This window comes from Pholcus phalangioides, unplaced genomic scaffold, assembly GCF_987345545.1.
Source record: "Pholcus phalangioides strain wild (caught in Gottingen) unplaced genomic scaffold, Ppha-v1.0 ptg000017l_1, whole genome shotgun sequence".
NCBI lineage: Eukaryota > Metazoa > Arthropoda > Arachnida > Araneae > Pholcidae > Pholcus > Pholcus phalangioides.
This window is the reverse complement of record NW_028301610.1, coordinates 68,230,881-68,250,283: the sequence shown is the minus strand read 5'-3', so window position 1 is coordinate 68,250,283 and position 19,403 is coordinate 68,230,881. Positions and strand designations below refer to the sequence as shown.

Here is a 19,403-nt window from a genome sequence, read left to right as displayed (position 1 = left end):
GGTATCAAATGCCTGTTCATTCCATATTCTTGTTTATTTGGAAACAATCTTTTCTGTTCAATTTGAGCTAGTGCAAACCAACTCGTTTTAATAGATAGTTGTCAGACTCAACGATCTAGAAGTTTCACCTCTGTTGAACAAGATGCTTATGCGTTTATTGAGTTGTGATATCATGCAAGTCAAAACATTTTGACATGCCCAATCAGATCAAATCAACTGCGGCCCTGTGTCAAATAGGAATCCTCAAAATCATTGGAAGTTTTCAGATTTCTGATTTTATATCAAGCATAAATTCTCATTTTAATGAGAAGTTACCTGTTAGAATTCATAATTTTTTTTTGTGTGATTATTTTATTATATATAATAAATACAGTGAAACCCCTCTTGAAGGATTCCCCTCAAATGCGGTCACCCCTCTTTTATGGCCAAATAATAATTCTCCCTTGTATAATACAAGTATGCATTTCGAACCCCTGATTAATGGTCACCCCTCTTTTACTGACGAATGTTTTTGTCCCATCGGTGACCGCAAAAGAGAGGTTTTACTGTAATTGTATTAAATTAATTTATTGATTGATTTTGGAGAATATATGAAAATTCAAAATTGATGAAAGAATAAATAAATCCAGTAATATAACTTTCAGTCAAAATTTTTATTAGATTTCAATTTCAATTTTATTCATCACATCAAAAAACTTACATTGGCAAAACGAAGAAAAAAATCCATCCAAGGGATCGTTGTCGATCCATACTGGTGGACACGATTATTAAGTTTATTTTCAAACACGAATAGTAAATATTAATAATAAACTAATAATTAAAAAAAAAACAATGAAAAAACGGAAGACAGAGAAATCATCTAATGAATATGACATACACACACCCACACACATATATATACGCAGACACAAAATATTACATTGATTTGAATTAAGATTATTGATTTGTTTTATTAATATAAAATAAATGATAAATAAAGCAAATAATTAGTATTAAGATAAATAATGGCAACAACGGAAGGTGCGATTCAGAAATTTTTTGAGTGATGGGGTAGTGTTTTTTCCTTTTTTTGCGAGAGCTCAATAGGGAAAAAATATATTGCATATTAAAAATAACTTTCAATATCATTTATAGAGAGCAAATATTGTTTGAGACGTTTTTTTAATACAAATATTGAAGTGCAGTCAAGAATGTCAGATGGCAGATTGTTGTAAAATTTCGGAACAAGAAACGTAAAGTGATTTCTTTTTACTATTTCATGAATAAGTGGTATAGATAATGTATTGCTAAATCTACTCGATGTTCTTGAAGTATTGAAGGGTAAATCGAGTTGATTTTTATGTAGAAGAATTATCGATCTGTGAAAATATAGATAACGAAGGGGTAATATATTTAGGATTAGAAAAAGTTTGTGTGAAGGAGTGGAATAATCGTTAGTAAGTGCTCTGCTCTTATTTTTTTTGCATTTGCATAATGGGGCGTAAAATGCTTATGTAATCGCTTCCCCATACAGTCAGGCCATATAATATATGTGAATGAATAACGGCATAATAAAATGACAGTAGAAAAGGTCGATTTACATATTGCTTAAGGTAATAGAATTTGTATAGGGTGTATCGAAGTTTTGATTGCATGTGTTTTATATGTGTTTTCCATTTTAGGTTGTTATCTATATGTACACCAAGATACTTTAATGAAGATACTTGTTCTAAAGATGAACATGCGCACGAAAAGTTACATGGGCAGTTTTGGCTATGAAAAATAATATTGTATCTAATTTCTGTATTGCTATGCAAAGAAAAGCTCATAAATTTTGTTTTCGATACATTAGATCTGAAGTTATAATGTATCTTAAATTAGTTTCAAATTTTTATTAATTTTAGTTTTGTTCACTCATGTTTCTTGTGGATACAGTATTTTGCCCGTCATGCTAGCAACGATCATAGGACCTTCACACCAAACCAACTTTCTTTCCCTTCGTGACCGTAGACTACCCGAGCTAAATAAACAATCCTCCCTCTCACCATAATTCTGTGAACAGAACCAGTTTTTAAGGGAAAAGAAAACTTACGTCATTTCAGTTTCACTTTTTATGTCATGGATTTGAAAATCTTTTACTTCAATAAATCAAGAAAATGGCTGCTCACATTGGACGGCGAGCTACATGTAAAATTGCCAAAAAAATATAGAACAACATTTTGAAAACTTATAACAGAAATGTGAGTTCATCATTCACACTGAATTCCTATCCTATATCATGTGTGTATAATATATTCCTTATATACAGGGTGATCAGCGAATAAGCCCTTATTTCAAAATTAAATATCTCTACAACAAAGATCAATAGAATTATGCGGTGAACGGTACGTTTATTAGCAAAACTGTAAGAATGTTGTACAGAAATTTCGAAAATTTATTTTTTTTAAAAATTTTTAAAATTTAAAAAAAAAAAAAAAAAAAAAATTGGAGATTTTGGGGTTCCGAAAATCCTCATTTGTGTGAAGAGGAAACCACTGCATTCGCCTAAAGTTACTGCATGGGCTGCGGTATGCGCCATGTGTGCTGACAAATTGTTCCAAAATTGTAACGTAACGTTCAGTAGTAATCGTTTCTCGCACGAAGAAGGGGCAGATAATGCCTCTGGCGCATACCGCAGCCCATGCAGTAACTTTAGGCGAATGCAGTGGTTTCTCTTCACACAAATGAGGATTTTTGAAACCCCAAAATCTCCAGTTTTATTATTTTTTTTTAATTTTTAAAAATTAAAAAAAAACTAAATTTTCGAAATTTCTGTACAACATTCTTACAGTTTTGCTAATAAACGTACCTTTTACCGCATAATTCTATTGATCTTTGTTGTAGAGATATTTAATTTTGAAATAAGGGCTTATTCGCTGATCACCCTGTATATAAAACTTGTGCTTTTTTCACCAAGTTGTCATGGCAGACAACAAGATTTTCGGGGGTCCATGACTATAAAAAATTAATAACTGCTGCTCTAAGCTATAATGAACCAAGCTTTGGAGATGCATTAAATTTACAATATGATGACATCATATTTTATATATATATACACTCACTTTTTTATTGATAGACCACCAACTCCTTCAAAAGTCTCTTCAGAAGAAACATGTTTTTCTTCTATGTTCTCTGAAATAAGATTGTATCTTTAGAATTTTTACTTATCATTAGAATTTTTTACTATCAAAGTATTGTCTTGTTCTTACCTCCATAGTTGAGAAATTAAAAAATATATATATAACGTCATGGTTTGAGTAAATTGCATAAAAAAATAGCAATTTTGTTGATAATCTCATAACAAATATAAAGTAAATACAAAATTATTTTTTTTCAACCAGGCAAAAGTTTTTAATGACTACTCTACTTGTATAACCCTCAAATTAAACAAATGAAAAATTACTAAACCACGAAAACGTCCACATACACCTCGCCGCCCCCCCCCCCAAATAACCTTAAAAGCAATACAATTTCTGCTTTGGCAGAATTTATAATAAAATCCCAGTGATGCATTGACTTAAATATTTATTTTAGAAATACATGATTAAATTCTGAAATTTGCGACACGTAACTCGCATGCGCGTAAACTAAAAATCAGAAGAGGAAAAAGGCATAGCAAACAAACGAGTATTACGCCGCTATATATACTCTTGGTGGCTGACGTCCTACGTCGCACAAAGTGTTGCCACAGAATAATTAATTGCAATCTACTACATTTGTATTATTTGACATTATACCCACGATTCCCTTCTCAATTAAAATCAATTATACGATTTTGTTAAAAAAAGGATAAAAATGGGCGTTTTTCCAAAAAATAGGAAAAGTAAGATGAGTGGGAGCCCTGCATTCACCAAAATAAGCCATGTTGGACTATTTTCTTACATCAGTTGTTCCCAAACTGTAAGTAGCAACCACTTGAGGGGTTTGGGTTGATAAAATAGGTCTTGATGAAAGGGGAAACGCAAATTAAGAAAAAAACCTGAATTTTTCTTCAAATTTTTAAAAACATTTAAAATTAAAGTTGATTTAAATACAACGCCCGATAGAAACTGGACCATAATGGCTCAAGCCACATGAGGCCCCCCTCCGCAAAAGTATATGTAGATACATGTTGTTTCCCTAACAAGGTGTGGGACTAATTGTCCACCTTTTGCTCTTCTGCCTAATCCAATCATTTTTTTTAATCAGAAGGCGGGCGGCGATCATCTTTATTCCCCCCCCCCCCCATATCCCCATTCATGGCTTTAATCAACTTTGCGAAATCGCCTAAGACCTCTATAAATTCACTATGTAGGGGCCAGTGATAAATCTGGCCTGAGCCTGCCAAAGATCTCAGCTTAGGGGGGGGGGGGGCCTACTGCAAGATGTGGGTCCACTAGATCAGTGTTTCTCAACCTTTGGAATCCTGTGGCATGGTTGATTTTTTTTTCTTGATTGGAAGGCCTGGGCATAAACAATATTAATGGGAAATAAGTGGGTAAAAATGAAACAATAAACCACTCACGGCCCAGTTTGGCAGATGTCAGGGTCCGGCGGTTGAGGAGCACTGCACTAGACAAACCAAGAGCCGTTTCGAAGGACACACGTGCAGATTTCACGTATTCCTTATCCTATTCACATTTTTCAAAGTCCAATATTAGATGCTTATTTGCTCTATCATCATTCTTAGGTGTCCGTATAGATCAGGCATCTTCAATCTGTCTCGCGAGCACATGGTGCTTCCCAAAGCACCCAAAGTGCTCAATGCTCATGTCCAATTTGGTGCTCGCGAGCACTTGAACGTTTCATTTAAACACCTTGTGCAAATTGCATTCAATTATTAAAATCATCCAGATTTCATGCATTCGTATGTCAAACATGACGTTAGAGTGCACATCTTTTGATGATAGGTATAGGCAGTGCTCGCGACTGGAAAAAAATTAATAAGCTCTGGTCTAGATTGCAAGCTTGTTACCGTATTCCAATGGTTCTCTTTTGTCAGCTGCCTCCCTCGCGTAATTCATGGTTGGCTTCCCAAGAAGTTTGGCGGTTTTTTTTGCCATATAGAACCACTTTAAAGCATAGGTTTTGTGCACACAAATCCATATTTTGAGCTCGCCACGATGCTACTAGAAGCCCTGACGCACACTTTTGGAAGCACTGTGGTACTCCCTTAAATTCGGCCTAAAAGTTATGTTGCAACACAATTAATGGCGAACGAGTCGGATAGGGCGCACACACAGTCTTCTCTTGTACTCTCATTCTGTCGCATGCTTATACTGTACAATTGTCTTTTTTAGCTATAGCTGGTCGGTAAAGATCGACGCTATCAAAATAAATAAAAATTGATATCAAAAAAAAAATTCCCCCCCACAAGGATAGGGCCAGGGTTCACACAAAATTACCTAAATAAAAATTAAGGACTTTTTAAGGAGTTTCAAGCAGTTTTTAAGGAGTCGTGGCAAACTTCATAACTTTTACAGCAAAAAAAAGGGCGGGGCACACATATGCAAATTTATTTTTAATTTGCCAAACAAATTTTCCCTCTTCTCAAAAATATAGACGTAGAAGTGGTTTAGAAATTACAACTTTTGATTTGTTACCCAGCATCATAATTCATAAAATAATCAATCTACATACATACTTTTCTGTTGTCACCAAAGTATCCTAAAACTTTGAAGTTTCGATCAAAAATATAACTCATAACAGCATCACAAATTCTAAAAATTCTAAAAGTGATATTCATTCCCCTTCCCCCAATTATTCAAAATAAGAATTGACAGCTGACAGATTTTTCTTACAAAATTATATTTGCAGCAACTCTCGCTCAAAGTGCATCAACACATACACAAATTCAGATTTTCAATTATACTCAGAAAGAAATTGTTGCAAAATGAGAGCAAATTTCAGGACATTCAACATGATGTTTGGCGATTTAGCACTCGTTATTTGGCGAAATTTACAAATTAACTCTCATAATTCAGCGGACTAGCTCTTATTCATGAAATAAATTTTTTCCCCACGAAACATCTGGATTTGAAGCAATGACGATCGACCATAGTAATTTCTGCTGCTTGCAGTGGCGATTTTTTCTTTTCTTTTTTTGAAAACGGAAACTGCGGTCGGTTGTTGAGAAACACTGGACAAGAGTAAACCATCTTCAGCTGTACAATCAAGGATATGATCGGGATTTCACGATGAGGGGCCGATAATTTGAATAAGGAGCTGCAGTTACCACAATCCGATTTTCAGGTAGAAAATCGAGAGCGGGGGAAAGCCGAATTTTTTTTAAAAACAACTGGAAGGATTTTAAGGAGTTTTTAAGCACCGTAATGGGGACTGACAGGACTGCAGCACTAAGGCCTGGGACAATGATCATTGTTTTTTCATGCTATAAATTTACTACAGAGCCCCCCCCCCCCTAAAAACTGTGGCTTGCGGACCCACCAACAAAGATCCAACATACCTGCTCCACGATGTGGAGCAAAGATCATGTCCTTTCTACGGAAAACCAATATCATAGCTGCCAACTTTGAAAATGAAAATTCGGGAGATTTTCGCGCGAACCCGTATTTTATGCTAAAACCACTCCCTCATATATACAAAAGGGATTTTTCCAAATAACATAGGGATTTTCTGCACATAAAAGTTAAAGCATAGGGAATAAAATCCCTACGCAAAAACAAGTGAAATTGGAGGCCAAACTTCAAAATGGTGATCTAAAAAAATAAATATTGTGTTCAATTAGAAACGCTGTGAACAAACATTCTGCGGGAATGACCCCAAAATCATCGGAAGATGAAGGGAAAAAAAAGCGTAAATTTTTGAAGAACACTGACGTTTTGTGACGCTTGATGTTTTTTTTTTCATTTCACGAGTGATGAGAGTGATGATGGCAGTCTTTCCATGACCGATGTTTATGTCAGTTACACAACTTGTACAAAAAGGAAAAGTCGGCCCTCTTCTGGAACGTTTGATGAAAGAAAATTAAAAAATCAGAGGGTTTGTAAAATGGGGAATTTCCCCATTTACGATGTTTGACGTCATTTCGAAAGGAGAAAAAAAAGAGAGGCTTCATGCCCCACAAGAAATTCCTTAGGGATTGTTTTCATAAGTGGGGATTTCTTTAAATGAAGTAGAGAACTTTTAGGGACAATTAGGGATTTTTTTTGATTTTCGTAAAAATTCGGGAGATTTAAGAACTTTTCGGGAGGTCGAAGGATGAACCTAAAATTCGGGAGATTCCCGGAAAATTCGGGAGACTTGGCAGCTATGCAATATTGTTCCCAAGAGGACTCTCTACTGCAGTGGTCTATTACAGTCCCCTCCTCTTCTAGGAATTACCACATGATCCTGAGAACACTGCTTTAGGGGGGAATATTACCGATGTTGAAAGGTTCAGACAAGCAAAGATTGAAATTTTTTTTTGTTCATCCATTCTAAATAGCTTTTATTCCCACCCAAATAATGTTTGCCCCAGTGTAAGGTGGCTACATATTGGCATTGTTCTTCCCTGCTACTACTTATCCATCCATCAATCCGGGGCAAAAAAAAAAAGAATGAAAGAAAAACCTGAGAGAAGAAATATTGAACGCCACAGCTTCTCCAAAGCCTAGATTTTAGGGGGAAAAAAATAAGTTGAGAATCAAGAAAATCTGTGACCTTCACTCAAATTTTGTGACTTTTTTGGTACTTCCATGACCTTTTTCTCATTCCGGGACTTGGTGACTTTCCTGTGATAGTAGACACCCTGTTTTTTATGTAAATAATCTGAGGACACCTCTCTCATCAATCAGAAGACAATCCTCAACATAAGAGGTTTTTGTTTTTTTACTGTAAAACAATGTGGGTGCTCAAGCCCCACCAAAACATATATATCTGGATACCATCCATCCCTTAGGCAAAACAGGGAATCCTTGACACGAGCAAAAATTGTGAGGAAAGCGGGTGGGAGCTATAGAGTAAATGTCGCCTTTATCAGCACCTAAAGGCTATGCTGATTGTTTCAAAAACCGAGGCTCCAGCAAGATTTAAGATGCATATGGAAGAGAAAGGCAGTTTTTCCTCTTAATTTTTTTTTTTTTGCGTTTATCATTTGCTAAAAAAATCAAATCTATATAGGTTTTTATTCTGAAATCAATTCTGTGGGTGCGTCACCCGATGCTACAAAACACTGTGGGTGCTCGAGCACCCACAACACCCTGGCTTGAATGCTACTGCACTGACTCAACAGACCCTAGTTAAAGGGCCCTCTTAATTATTGCTTTTTCCAGGTTCCCCTCATTTCTAAATCAGGCCAGCACATCTTTGTTCAACATCATGATTTCAAAACTGAAGTTCACCATATATAGTTGGTTCCATACAATTTCATGGATTTTGAAAAAACTTTAGTGACCCAAATGGTTGAGTATTCATGTGATTTTTCAAAATCAAACCTTATAAGGACAATCAGGTTGATTTAGAAATTTTAATGTCTGCAAAGGAATTTATGAAACAACAATTTTAAATATTACATAGAACTGAGTTGAATGTGATAAAATACTCTTTGTGTAGGAAATACGATTAAGCCACGACCAACACCAAGCTGGAAATCACGTGACTATCAGTCTGATTTCATATATTCCGAACGTTCATCCCCAGCGCATAAGCCAGAATGTGTCACGTCACCACACAAATCGTGTCGTCACACCTAAAGTTGGATGGATAAAGTCGCATGATTTAGCAAACTATGGAAATTGAAGTTCATAAGGGCCTTTCTACCAATTACAAGAAATATGTCTGTATATACTTATTTTATAGTGGTTTTTTTTTTCATATTTGGCTCTCAAAGAACTATTACACGGCCCACAAAAGCAATTCTGGAGAAAAATGTAGCTCAGAAGCAGAAACGTTTCTGCACTCACCAGGGCTGCATTTAAGAAAGCATTGCTCTCCCCCCCCCCCCAAAGATAAAAAAAATATATTCAACTTTTTTCACCTATTAGAGAGAAAGGTATCATATCATCATAAGCTAATCCTGTAGAATAATTAGCATTATGCTGTCCTTTCAGTTTTGATTTCTTCAGCTCATCAGGCAAATCTCTAAAAATCAAAAGAAATAAAATAAGTTATGTACAAGTAACATTGAAGCAATTTTCATTCTGTGTTGGTAAACAAAAATAAGTTTTTTTATTTAAAAAAAATTAACATTAAAAACAATATTTCTAAAAATTCATTCCTCAAACAATTAATAAAAATATGCTAATAAGTGTGTTGTGGGCCATGTCACAAAAATATTAAACTAAATAAAATCAAACACACACATTGAAAAACTTGAAGCAACATTATGTTGTTCCAAAATTTAATTTCAATCATTTACTCATATATACGCTGCAATTAATCTAACTCAAAATCAATTGATTGAATAGATAATTTGAAAAAAGACAAGTAGATAATTTTCATCTAAAACAAAAAGCAATTTTGGTACTCCAAACATTGCCACTTACCCACCTCCTGCCCAAGGCCTTTGTGGTCGGATGTACTATATCTATACTAGGGCTGGACAAATTAAAAAAAACTTAGGAGCCAGCCAATTTTTTTAGGTGCCAGGTACAGGCACGGAAAGCAAATGTTGCAGAAAAATAAAAATAATTTGCTTACCTCCTAGTTTAATTCCACGTCTTTCTGTCACTACCTCTTCCTCTACTTGTTACTCTTGATATGTCTGTATACTTTCATTTTGACATACCAGTGCTTCACTGGTTGTTTCAGATCAAAGCTTCCAAGCTTCAGCCATTCAAATTTTTCATCACTACATAGTCTATGCTATCTATTTGTAGGGATGACCTTAGCTTACTTTTGATCAGATTCTAACTGGCACTAAACCCACCTTCACAAGCCGCTGTTGACGTCAGTAAAACACCTACAATGCTGAGAAGTTTCCTGAGAAAAGAAAATCTCTCTCATAGAAACTACTTTTAAAAGTAGATTATGCAGTGGTAGTATGCCCAATAACTTTGAATTCGTACCACTCTCCCATTATCGCCTTGAACATTTGTTGTTCTCTTTCAGAAGCCAATTTAGACCTGAAGTGATTAGCCAATATATTCAGGTCTATGTTTTCAAAATCTTAGAGCTGTTTCTGTTGGCCAAATAAACGTGTCAAAAATGGAAGTGTTGCTACAGCTAGCTACTTTATCCCTTTATTTTTAGCAAATCTCTCTTCAAGTACTTTATCCCACTTTCATTAATTGCTTTTCTGCATGTTTGGAAAACACTAATCAGTGCCATTAAGTTGCACACCGAGTAAAATGCCTTTTAGATTAGTGTTACACATTGCCATATCTCCCATCCTTCCATTTTCTTTTCTGAGAACATACAAAGAGTGGATATCTCTTTGGATATAAATTCACCAGGAAAATTAAACGAGAAAATATTTTTGAGAAAAATCTATCAAGAAAAATTCAAGTTAAGAACAAATCTGAAAGATTGCAGTTTTTTTTCATAATGCCTCTTGCTTTTGCAACTTCATCTCCTTTCTTACTTCCTACATCTTCAAGATGTGAAACGAAACACTTCCAGTCTTAAAAGGTGTTAAACTCTGTGGCGCTCAGAGTTATATTTTTGAAGCAGTCAGCTGAAAGATTTACAGCAGGAGTCGTCTCATTGGCTGAAAACTTCATGGAATAATTTAAGTAAGCAGATGAAAATGCCGACAAGCAGGCCATTCTCGGATGTATGAGGAATTTTTTCCCCCATGGTCCCAATAACAAAGAATGAGGAAGGAGAAGTTATAGAAAGCTAATCAATAATCACTGATTTTGAATACGTTTCAACAACAATTTCTGAAGCTATTTCATGAGGTATACAATACAGAAATACCATCAAAAGGTTCTGTGTTCTTGTTCAACAGGGCTACCATTACTACACGACACCCTTTTGTAGGATGGAACAAAATTATCACTTATTTCTTATATAGAACGACCACCTTGTTTTATGGCCAGAGAACAAAGAAAAAATTTTATTTTTACATTTCTACTGCCAAGATTGCTATAACCAGCAATCGTTTCTCAAACTTTGGAATCCAACGGCTCAGTTTCATTTATTTTTATTTTTTTTCATTCGCCCAGTAAAACATGAAAAATTAACAGGGAAAAAGGAAATGTGGCCGAATATGAATTATGTCTGGCCCAGCGGTTGAGAAACACTGCTTTACAGCTACACTCCAAAAATAGCGACTCTACAATTTTAAGTTTTGTGTATATGTATTCGAATTTTGATAAAACGAATGTCTATGATTTGAAGCAATATAAATTCTTAGTGCAAGAGTTGTGACTGCATCAGGTCCGTGGCCCTCAGCTGAGTCAAATCACTTGTGGAGAAGTAGGAAATAAAATATTAACTGTACTTGCTATTTTTGAGAATATATGGCAGCCAAGCTCAAATTGCCGAAAAGTTTGCAAAATCAAAATTATATACCGCATTTGGTGAACATTATACAATAAATTCTAGGAATAAACATGGCACCAGAAGTTTCAAAACCAATAAATGGTATGATTGTATGAATAAGAATTTATAAGAGATCAGAAATAATTTCATTATCCAAAAATATGATGCAGTTATAAAACCACAATGAGCTTAAAGCACATTTCACTTCATTTCTTCAAGTGTAAAACCTAATTGAAAATTTGGTCAAGAAGAGAAGTTCCAGAATGGTAAACATTGAAAAGTTAGAACTTGTGCATCACATTTTCCTATGTAGAAAATCTGTGAATATATGTTCAAAAAAATTTCTCAGCATGTATTTATATACCTCAGTCAGGGCTCCCACTCAAAAAATGAGAAAAAGTAGGAAAACGCCGGACTAAAAAGTAGGATGGGGGAGGATAACCCCCTTAGACAACATAATCATAGCATAACAGAAAAAAATCTCTAAAAAACATTTTTTTTTCCAAAAAAAATTTCAAATAATTAAAAAAAAATTAATTTTTAATTAACTTTTTTTTTCATAGCACTATTTCAGTTTCCTATAAGATTGACTCAAGCCAAAGCAAAATGATAAATGACTTGGTTACAAACCAACTTTTGGCCACTAGCAACCAAAGATAATTCTTTGCTGTCTCTCCTCATATACATTACATTCTTTTTTGGAGTCTTCTAAAGTGCAGAGTTTGTCAACTCTCTTCGACAATACACAGCAAATTTTGAAGACGTGTATTTTTAAGAATGACGCTCCTTCGAGACCACTTTCAAAAGTACAGTGCAAAATGTGTAAATTACAAGATCCGATAAATAAGGCAAGGTGAACCAGATAATTTTACTGCGTTGTCCATCCTTATTTAAATGGATTTGTTTACATTTTACTGTTCAATGCCAGTGTGATCATTTTTGGCAATTGAAGCACTTTCATTTCTAGCTCTTTGCTGAGCATTGTAAATATTGTTTATGCCTTAAAAATACAGAAGACAACTGAATGCTATTGGGTAGCATCAGAATCACCAAACCTAGTATCCAACAATGGTTGGTATCCTTGGCCAATGTATCCAACTGCTTTGAAACGCAAACTGTTGTTTCACCTATTTGCACCATAATTTTGAATGATGAATGTTAGTTACTGTCCAAGACCATGAAGTAATAAATACAAAATAATTTTTTCCATCCAGACAGAAGTTTTTAATGACTACTATACTTGTTGAAAACTCAAACTAAGTAAATGAAAAATTAATGAACCAAATGATCCACATACACTCCCACCCCAAATAACCTTAAAAATGAGACAATTTCTGCTTTGGCAAAATAATTAATTGCATTCTCCAACATTTGTAATATTTGACAATATATCAATGATTTCCTGCTCAACTAAAATCAATTACACACATTTTGTCGATAGGATCTGGTGGAAAAGTAGGACAAAAACTAGAAAGTAGGACAAAACCGAGAAAGTAGGACAAAAGTAGGACATTTTACCAAAAAGTAGGAAAAGTAGGAGCCCTGACCTCAGTGCATTACCTACTGTTATTTTTCTTTCTCAGTAATTGTCAAATACATACAGTGTATCAAACTTATGTTCTAACTTGGAACATTTTTACACTTGGTAGGAATTATTTTCATGGTCTCAACTTTTTTCCTAAGCCGATAATACTCAAGATTTCCCATTTTCTAGCTTACGTTTGTCATGGTTTCAAAAAAATATTTTATAAGCGGGATTCGCTGTATTTAACAAATTAATTTTCATTTATGAAAAATAATTTTTCAAAGATTTATAGATATTGCATGAGCAAGTAGAAAAATTGGAATTTTTCCTACAAAAATGTGACAACCCACAACTCAAGATATATATATATAGCATTTTGATAAATGAAATTTGCATATGCGCATTATACGCAGGAAATTGATATTTTCTTTAAAACAAAATAGATTCTTCAAAAAATTTTCTTCTCATACTTTTAACAAATATAATCACTTCCTATTGCTAACATGAAATAACACTTAACAAAGAATTATTTTACATTCAGTGTGGGGAAAAAATTGTTTAAATTCAAATAGGTGTTAAGAACACTGAAAAAATAAAGCAATTTCAGTTTCAATTTGAGGTGTTGCACACATGTCCGGGTGCAAATCGCTCACGGCTAACCTCATTTACATTGAAGAAACCGGAGGTGATCACTGAAAAACTCAATGATTATAATACTTTACATTTGTTTGGGAGATGGGAGTGATAAATACGTATGTATGCAGCGTTATTAAAAATAATTTGCATGAGAAAGTTGAATGATAGAAGTGAAACTTCTAGGTTCGACATGACTAGTCACCTCAATTGAATTTAATTTTAATTATTTAAAACTGAATTTAGACATTTTAAATTTAATTAAATGCTGTAATAATATCATAGTAAATCTGATATGTGGCAGATTTGTTCACTAAACATTTCTGGCAATAATCATGGTTGGCCATAAATTAAAGGGGGGTTTATCGGCATTGAAGTCTTGAAGTGTAGTACAGGAACAAAGAGTAAAGAAAAAATTAAAGGTGAAAGAGAAGAAAAAATTGTAACAGATGTGACAAGCCGAAATCGAACTCGTAACTTGTGGATTGTGATTCCAATGCTCTGAGGGCATATTCAAGTATTATGTCAGCAGATTTCTCTCTTCAACCATTTTTGATACCCTCAGCTACTTGTCAGCAAAACTATCTCAGACCCCACTCTTTGTCAGCAAAATTTTGTCAGCTCTCCTCCCCTACCTCCTAATGCACATTGGGATTAGACGTACACACGGGGGGAGGGGGCGCGCACAAGCCTGTTAATTTCAATGCCATTTGAAGGCTAAGAACTCAAAATTTCTAAGAAATTCATAGCGACCTACCCATTAAACCCAGCCCATAGACCCAGGGTTATCTGACGTGGCCAGCTACATCAAAAAAACTAATTTTGTAAAAATATACTAAGCGGTACATTTACAGATCCTTTAAGTGACCCCTGGCACAATTCTAGAGCATTTAAGCCACCCATGGCACATTTTCAGATCACTCAAGTAGGCCTGCAGCACAGTTCTAGAACACTTAAACAGTTCGTGGCACATTTAGAGATCCCTTAAGTGACAGACACAGTTTTAGAGCATTTAAGCGGCCTACAGTGTAGTTCTACATCCCTGAAGTTATGCGTGGCACATTCTCAGATTACTTAAGTGTACCATGCATATTTACACATCATTTGAGTGATGCGCAGCATAGTTCAAAAACACTTAAGCGGCCAGTGAAACAATTCTAGAGCTCTTGAGTGGACCAGACACATTTCCTGATAACTTAAAAGATCAGCGGAACATTTAGAGAGATCACTAAAGTCGTTCTATAGAAGACCTATCAACAAGGGAATTAATAGTGCGAATTGTCGAGAGAGAGAGAGTAGCTTGCTCCTGAGCATTCACTTTAGGATATACATTGCCATGTGTCCTTGATCCATAGCTACTACTCCCCCCCCCCACCCAGTTTTTTCTTACACGGCCGAATGTCTGACATCCTCCCCTCCACAACCCTCTGCTTCTCGGAACTTCATCATACAATCAGTTATTCTACAGAATGGGTTTTGAGTAGAAAAGTGAAACTTCTATAACAACGTAACAATGAAAGGGACATGAGAGTGAAAGTTGTCCCTTTCATTGTTACGTTGTTATAGAAGTTTCACTTTAAAAAACCCCAAAGCTATTGGTTTCCTCATCACTTAGAACAGTTCTTCCCTCTATCTACTATTCCAGTCAATGCCTGTCTTCCACTCCAATCACTCTGTTACTATTTGTTCATTGTTCACTAACCAATTTTTTTCCTTCTCAAATGCTTCATTCTTTTTTCCTTTATTTAGTTTCCCAAATTTCAGTTTTATATCCCTCTCTACTCTGCTAAATAAGCCCACTAAACAACTGATGAACATCTTGTCTGCCCTCTGCTCTGCCTCTCCTCATTTCTCGGGAAAAAGAACTCGGGAAAACACAAGTTACTTTGTTTTTGTGAACTGGTTCAGACTCATTCACAGGAATAAAGAATACTGAAAACATGGCATTGTATTGTCCCAAAAATTTGAATTTCCTATGGTACTCAAACATGAAAAATTTTAGACCTCCAGTACAAATTTTTTAGTCATGGTGGAACTGGGATATTCGTCCCGCCCTGATCTATATTATATACATTATATTCTACACATTTTACAATTTTTAAAACAAAGGAAAATTTAACTTCAATGGGCAACAACAACACATGTAAAGCACACCCAAGAATGACATTATCGAAATCACCCACCTACAGATTTTTACTATTAATGTATGACTTTATGCTAAAAATAACATGGTGGACTTTTTCTGAATTTAATGTCACAGAGAACAATTTGTTGTGATTACAGTCAAACCAAGGAAAACAAAGTCTGATACAGAGGACTTTCAAATGGCTTTTGCTTAAGATAAGTCAAGACAGACTGTGAATTAGCAAATGACAGCAAGGAAAAAAAAGTACTCAGTTGTATGATTCATATATTAAAAGGAATTATAAATACTTTAGGAAAAGGCTCTTGCAACAAATGCTATTCCAACGTTAATTAATCTACTACATATTACATTGTAACAAAAAAAAATGTTTCAATTATTTTATATCATCACATAAAGAAGTATTTTGTGCCAAATCTTAAGTGGAAATGGGACAAATATTCAGCTCTCTTGCTGAGTAATGCTTAGATGTTTGGCTGAATATGTGTAAATCTAAGCACAACCAACTAATTTAAAAAAATTGCATTAATTGGAATTTTTCCGTAAATTAAAATTTTGCTGATTATATTTCATTGCGTTTAAATTTAAGAAGAACCATGAGCTCTGCTACTATAATAAGGCCCCTAGTCGTATGAGTGTCCCTGGTTATGGCAGCGACAAGCAAGACACAAAGACAGAGGGTACTAAGAATCTCTGGGTTGGACGAGGCTGCCGTAAGGTCGCCTTGGCTACATATAACGGATGATCTTTTCCATCAGAAAATTGTTTACAAGAGTTGGAAGAACTGGAAAGAATAAATTGGGATATCTTATGCATATGTGAAGTAAAAAGAAAAGACGAGGAGAAAAGCATGCCAGTGGACATGCATTAGTATTCATTTCATATCTTTACTACAAAGGAACAAATAAAAAAAGAACTAGGAATAGGATTTCTCATTCATAAAATAAATAACATAAATAATATAGTTGAGTTAGACAGCACATCTGATAGAGTTGCAGTTGATTAGGCAAATATAAAGCAGACACTGAATAGAGATTATTCAAGTCTATGCATCAACAACAATCTGTTCAGAGGAAGAAGACTTTTGTGAAGAATTAGACGAGATGAATAATAAAGAAAACCATATCAAAATAGAAATGGGTGACTTCAATACTAGAACTGGAGAGAGAAGAAATGGTGAAAGCTCAGTCAGAAGTCTCATGGATATAATGTACGAAATGATAGAGGAAACAGATTCGTCGAATTTGCAGAGAGTAAACAGTTATGCATCACGTGAATTCGTTTTTTTAAGAATAAACCCCAAAGAAAATGGAAAAGCCCAGCTGGAACAACAAACGAGATTGACTACATCAGGGATGCCGAAAGTAAAAAAAAAATTGGTGATGCTCAGTTTGTGAGACATTTCTCCTACGAGACTCCTTGTGAGACATATATTTCCTATTGACCATACATCCTTTTTTGAACTAGAATGCCCCGTTTTTCATCCCCAATCTGTATTTGATTTCAGCGATGACAGGTAATTCAACCTACTTTTGTGGAAAAAGATTTTCGTCTCAGTAAAATATGGTAAATCTATGAGCGTCTGTCTCAATATGATAAAAAATTTGAAATATTTTTTGAATAAATTAGATTTTGAATTTGAGAAGCTCCTTCAAACTAAATAAATACATTTATTCAGAAAATCTGTTCTATCAAATTTGTGATTACTTCATTAATTTCTTAATTTATGTATCTTTGAAACAAAAAGAATTGCACAGGAACAGGAATAAAAGATCCATGCTTAGTGCGGCTGGATTACAATCAAGGACAAGTTGAAAAAAATTTGCCACACTATAGCTTCTTGTCTATTTTCTTGGTAAGTATTGGTATGGTCCCCACATCCTGAAGCAGGGGCCTCCCAAACTGGAATCTTTAACGCGACCTCCTATAATGAATTTATAGCGTGAAAACAAAAACAATGTTGATTATCTTGGGCCTCAGGGCTGGACCACTGTCAGCCCTACCCTTTTGTGGGAGGGGGGGATTATTGATGTTGCTGTAGTGTATAAACGAGTTTTTTCCCTCATGTGGAAAACATACTGGATACCATACCAAAAAAACAACCAGGGACCTTTGACGGCAGCCATTCCCTCATTGTATGCTTATCAGCGGCTCTTTTTAATGAGTAAAAATGACCGACAGATTCAATTATTGTTAATTGCATGTGTTCAATGAATACAGCCTGAAAAACCATCTCAAGTGCCATGGTGCCCGTGGGCTTCACAATGGACCGCTTTAATTCAACAACAGGACGCAAATCACTGATGGGAAGGATGAATACAAGAAATATCAGGAACTAGATGACAATGGCATTCGGTTACGGATGTCTTTTTAGTCAAATTCTGTTTTATCATCCCCAGGGCTAATGAGCTAGTGCTAGACATTTTTGGATATGCAAACTTTTCATCAATTGATAGGTTCCCCAGGGAGAACGGAGAGAATGGTAGCTTTTACTGTTGGTAGTGAGTAAAAGAGGCAAAAAAAAATTAATAGCGATTTAAAATTCCTTTTTTCAAGCAAACATAAAATAACGCTTTCAGTGTAATATATGAGCTATTTTCAAATGGTTTTTTATTTTATTTAATATACAAACCTGTGCAAGGCCCTCGGCTCTAACATCACAGGTGCACAATTCAAACAATCAACGAAATTGGGAAGAAATAGCGGAGACATCAGTAGAAAAGCAATAACATTCATGCACACGAACATGTGCAAGGGGGAAATGCATAAAAAATGCTACTAAGAAATGTTTTAAAATATAGTAATAAAAAAAATACCCACACACAAATATTAAAATAAACATGTACACACAAAAAAAATTTAACATGAATGTATATGAATTAAAATATACAAAAAAATAAATTTAAAGTATTAAAAAATCATTGCATGTTATTCCAAATTAAAATAATCAATACAGCCTATGAGAAAAAGCAGCGATATCAGTAGAAAATATGAAGATTTTATACAAAAACGCAAACATATGGGAAAAAACATAAAGATGACACCTATTAATAGGTTTTCTTAAAAAAAGCACGAACACTATAATATGATATGTATATACAAATAAGCAATAAATACGCATATATACACCAATAAAACTCAATGTGAACTAAAATACATAGCACGTTAAAAATGATGAAAGATCAAAACCGTTGACAGAATGACAAAATCTGTGATATGTGGATGAGCACACGAGTTCTGTTGGCAATCTGTTCCATATTCTTCCAAATCGGCATCGGAAGTTATAAAATTTAACATTATTCCTGGCAGTTGGAATTTCAATTTGCAATGGATGTCTTCTCACGGATAGTCTAGCAATGCTTTCAAAAAATGGAGTTGACTGACCCGATGATGATTGGTATTGCTGAGCAATACAGTAAAAATGATTGGTATTGCTTTAGCAACATGAGCAGATATGTTCCAGCATCCCTGGAATACATCCAAGACTGCAGTGTTCTCAACAGGAATTCAATACAGGAAGCAATCAGACTCAGGAAATGTAGAATAATGTTTAATACTAGAATAGAAAGAGCAAAACTTATCAGGAATTCAAATCTTCAAGAAAATAGATATAAATTCCAGCTGGAGCTGAAGAACCAATTTGAATGGTTATTTAATACCCCATGGAAGATAAAGATG

General features: G+C 34.7%; 1 protein-coding gene across 4 annotated transcripts in view; it reads right to left on the bottom strand.

Moving 5' to 3' along the window:
* LOC149074679 (uncharacterized) overlaps nucleotides 1–19,403 on the bottom strand; it is a 459,047-nt gene that overhangs the window by 423,891 nt on the left and 15,753 nt on the right. For all 4 annotated transcript variants that reach the window (XM_089247147.1, XM_089247149.1, XM_089247150.1 and 1 more), the window contains exons 4-5: nucleotides 8,975–9,078; nucleotides 3,081–3,150 (exon numbers count right to left, since the gene is read on the bottom strand). In XM_089247147.1, coding sequence (XP_089103273.1) covers nucleotides 3,081–3,150; nucleotides 8,975–9,078 — 174 coding nt within the window. The remainder of the gene's footprint in view (nucleotides 1–3,080; nucleotides 3,151–8,974; nucleotides 9,079–19,403) is intronic.